The sequence below is a fragment of the Orycteropus afer genome, unplaced genomic scaffold, assembly GCF_000298275.1.
Source record: "Orycteropus afer afer isolate SDZICR_OR568_19922 unplaced genomic scaffold, OryAfe1.0 scaffold01125, whole genome shotgun sequence".
Lineage (NCBI taxonomy): Eukaryota > Metazoa > Chordata > Mammalia > Tubulidentata > Orycteropodidae > Orycteropus > Orycteropus afer.
Genome location: NW_006922712.1, coordinates 102238 through 104188, shown reverse-complemented (window position 1 = coordinate 104188; position 1951 = coordinate 102238). Strand labels below are relative to the sequence as shown.

The 1951-nt window shown below is 38.9% G+C and overlaps 1 protein-coding gene across 1 annotated transcript in view; it reads left to right on the top strand.

The window, feature by feature from the left end:
* The window catches only part of LOC103212824 (phospholipid-transporting ATPase ABCA3-like), a 129843-nt gene extending 128100 nt beyond the window's left edge, over positions 1-1743 (top strand). Inside the window, exons 13-14 of the mRNA XM_007958762.1 lie at positions 1140-1213; positions 1603-1743. Of these exons, the coding sequence (XP_007956953.1) occupies positions 1140-1213; positions 1603-1743 (215 nt within the window). The remainder of the gene's footprint in view (positions 1-1139; positions 1214-1602) is intronic.
* Positions 1744-1951: the final 208 nt, after the last annotated feature.

Below are 1951 nucleotides of genomic sequence, written 5' to 3'. Positions count from 1 at the left end.
CCATACTGCAGACTGTATTCTTGAATCTGCATGAGTAAGTGCTTCAAGTCATCCTCACTTTCAGCAATTAACCTGTGACAAGCATATCACAGGTTGTTAATAATTCTTCCTCCAATCTTGATGCCACATTTTTCTTCATGTAGTCCAGCTTTTCAGATTATTTGCTCAGCACATAGATTGAATAAGTAAGGTGGAATGACACAACCCTGACACACTCCCTTCTTGACTCTAAACCATGCAGTGTCCCCTTGTTCTTTTTGAACGACAGCCTCCAATAAGCAGCATCACGATAAATGGAGAAAAGATTGAAGTTAAAGATTTCATATTACTTGGTTCTACAATCACCACCAATGGAAGCAGAAGTTGAGACATCAGACAACATATAGCATTGGGGAAATCTGCTGCAAAAGACCTCTTTAAAGTGCTGAAGAACAAAGATGTCTCTTGAAGACTAAGGTGCACCTAACCCAAGCCATGGTATTTTCAATCACCTCTTATGCATGTGAGAGATGGACAATGAATAAGGAAGATGAAAGAAGAATTGATGCTTTTGAGTTCTGGTGTTGGGGAAGAATGCTAAGAGTACGATGGGTTGTTAAATGGACTAACAAATCTGTCTTTGAAGAAGTGCAGCCAGAGTCCTCCTTAGAAATGAGAATGGCCAGACTTCGTCTCACCTCTTTGGTCATGTTGTTAGAGGGAACCATTCCCTGGAGAAGGATATCATGCTTGGTAAAGTGGAGGGTCAACAAAGAAGGGGAAGGCCCTCAATGAGATGGATTGACACAGTGGCTTCACCGATGGACTCAGGTATAGCAAGGATCATGAAGGTGGCACAGGACCAGGCAGTGTTTTGTTCTGCTATGTGTAGGATTGCTATGAGCCGGCAATCACATGACAGCACCTAACAACAACAAATAATAATAATAATAAGGCTATTTCAGCAGGAATTAATCTATTGAAATAACTAACCATGACATGTATACCAAAGAATGTGGGCTTTTGAATTTTGTCTCCTTTTATATTAACCACATCATTCTACCCCTCTATTTTATATAATAAAATTGATGTAGCAATGATTTAGCAATTTCAAATGAAATCTGTGAGATTATTTACCTGTCATCTCTTTGCTTTCTTAGGAAGTGTCATTAAGCAGGAGAATCAAAGGATTGTTAACTACTACATTCCCAGCAAGGACAATAGCTGGGCAAAGGTGACTGTAGAAACCGTGTCCTTCTAACATTACATGTTAGGAGAGCACTAATAATATTTAAGATTCAAGTGTATGGGATGGGAGCCCGGCACTGTGGGAGGAGCAGAGTCTTTAGGGTACTTTTCAAAGGCGCTGGAAGAGTTTAATTACTTGAAACTTCTGACCATAAAGTCCATTATTATTCCATGTCAGTTAAGAAAATGGTAAGAAAGCTGCCTTCTCTATTTTCTCAATTATCTATTCTTTCTACTTCTCACTTCCCCTTCTGTGCCTTTTGTTCTCTAATACATATTTGGTAGGAATTGGAGGAACGTGATGGGGGAGGTTCATCTGGGTTGGAGTTTGTGAGGGGATTGCAATGGTAACTACAGCTGTTGTTGTTGTTAAAGGTGTTTGGTATTTTGGAGGAAGCAAAAGAGCAATTCCATTTAGAAGACTATTCCATTAGCCAGATAACACTGGAACAAGTCTTCCTGGCCTTTGCTCACACAGATAAAATGGAAGATGAATCTGAAGAAAATATACCATGAGATTGAGTTACAATCAGTGTCTTTCTTGGACTGCTCCCTACTACATCTGGATACACAGAGGGACATTTTTTTTTTTTTTTTTGCATGTATATCTTGGTGTATATACACTGATATAATAAAGATTCTACCAAAGAAGAATTTTTGTCTCCTTCTTTATAGATTTAGGTTAGTGGCCTTTGTATCTGCATTGCAAATCTAAGGACATTTG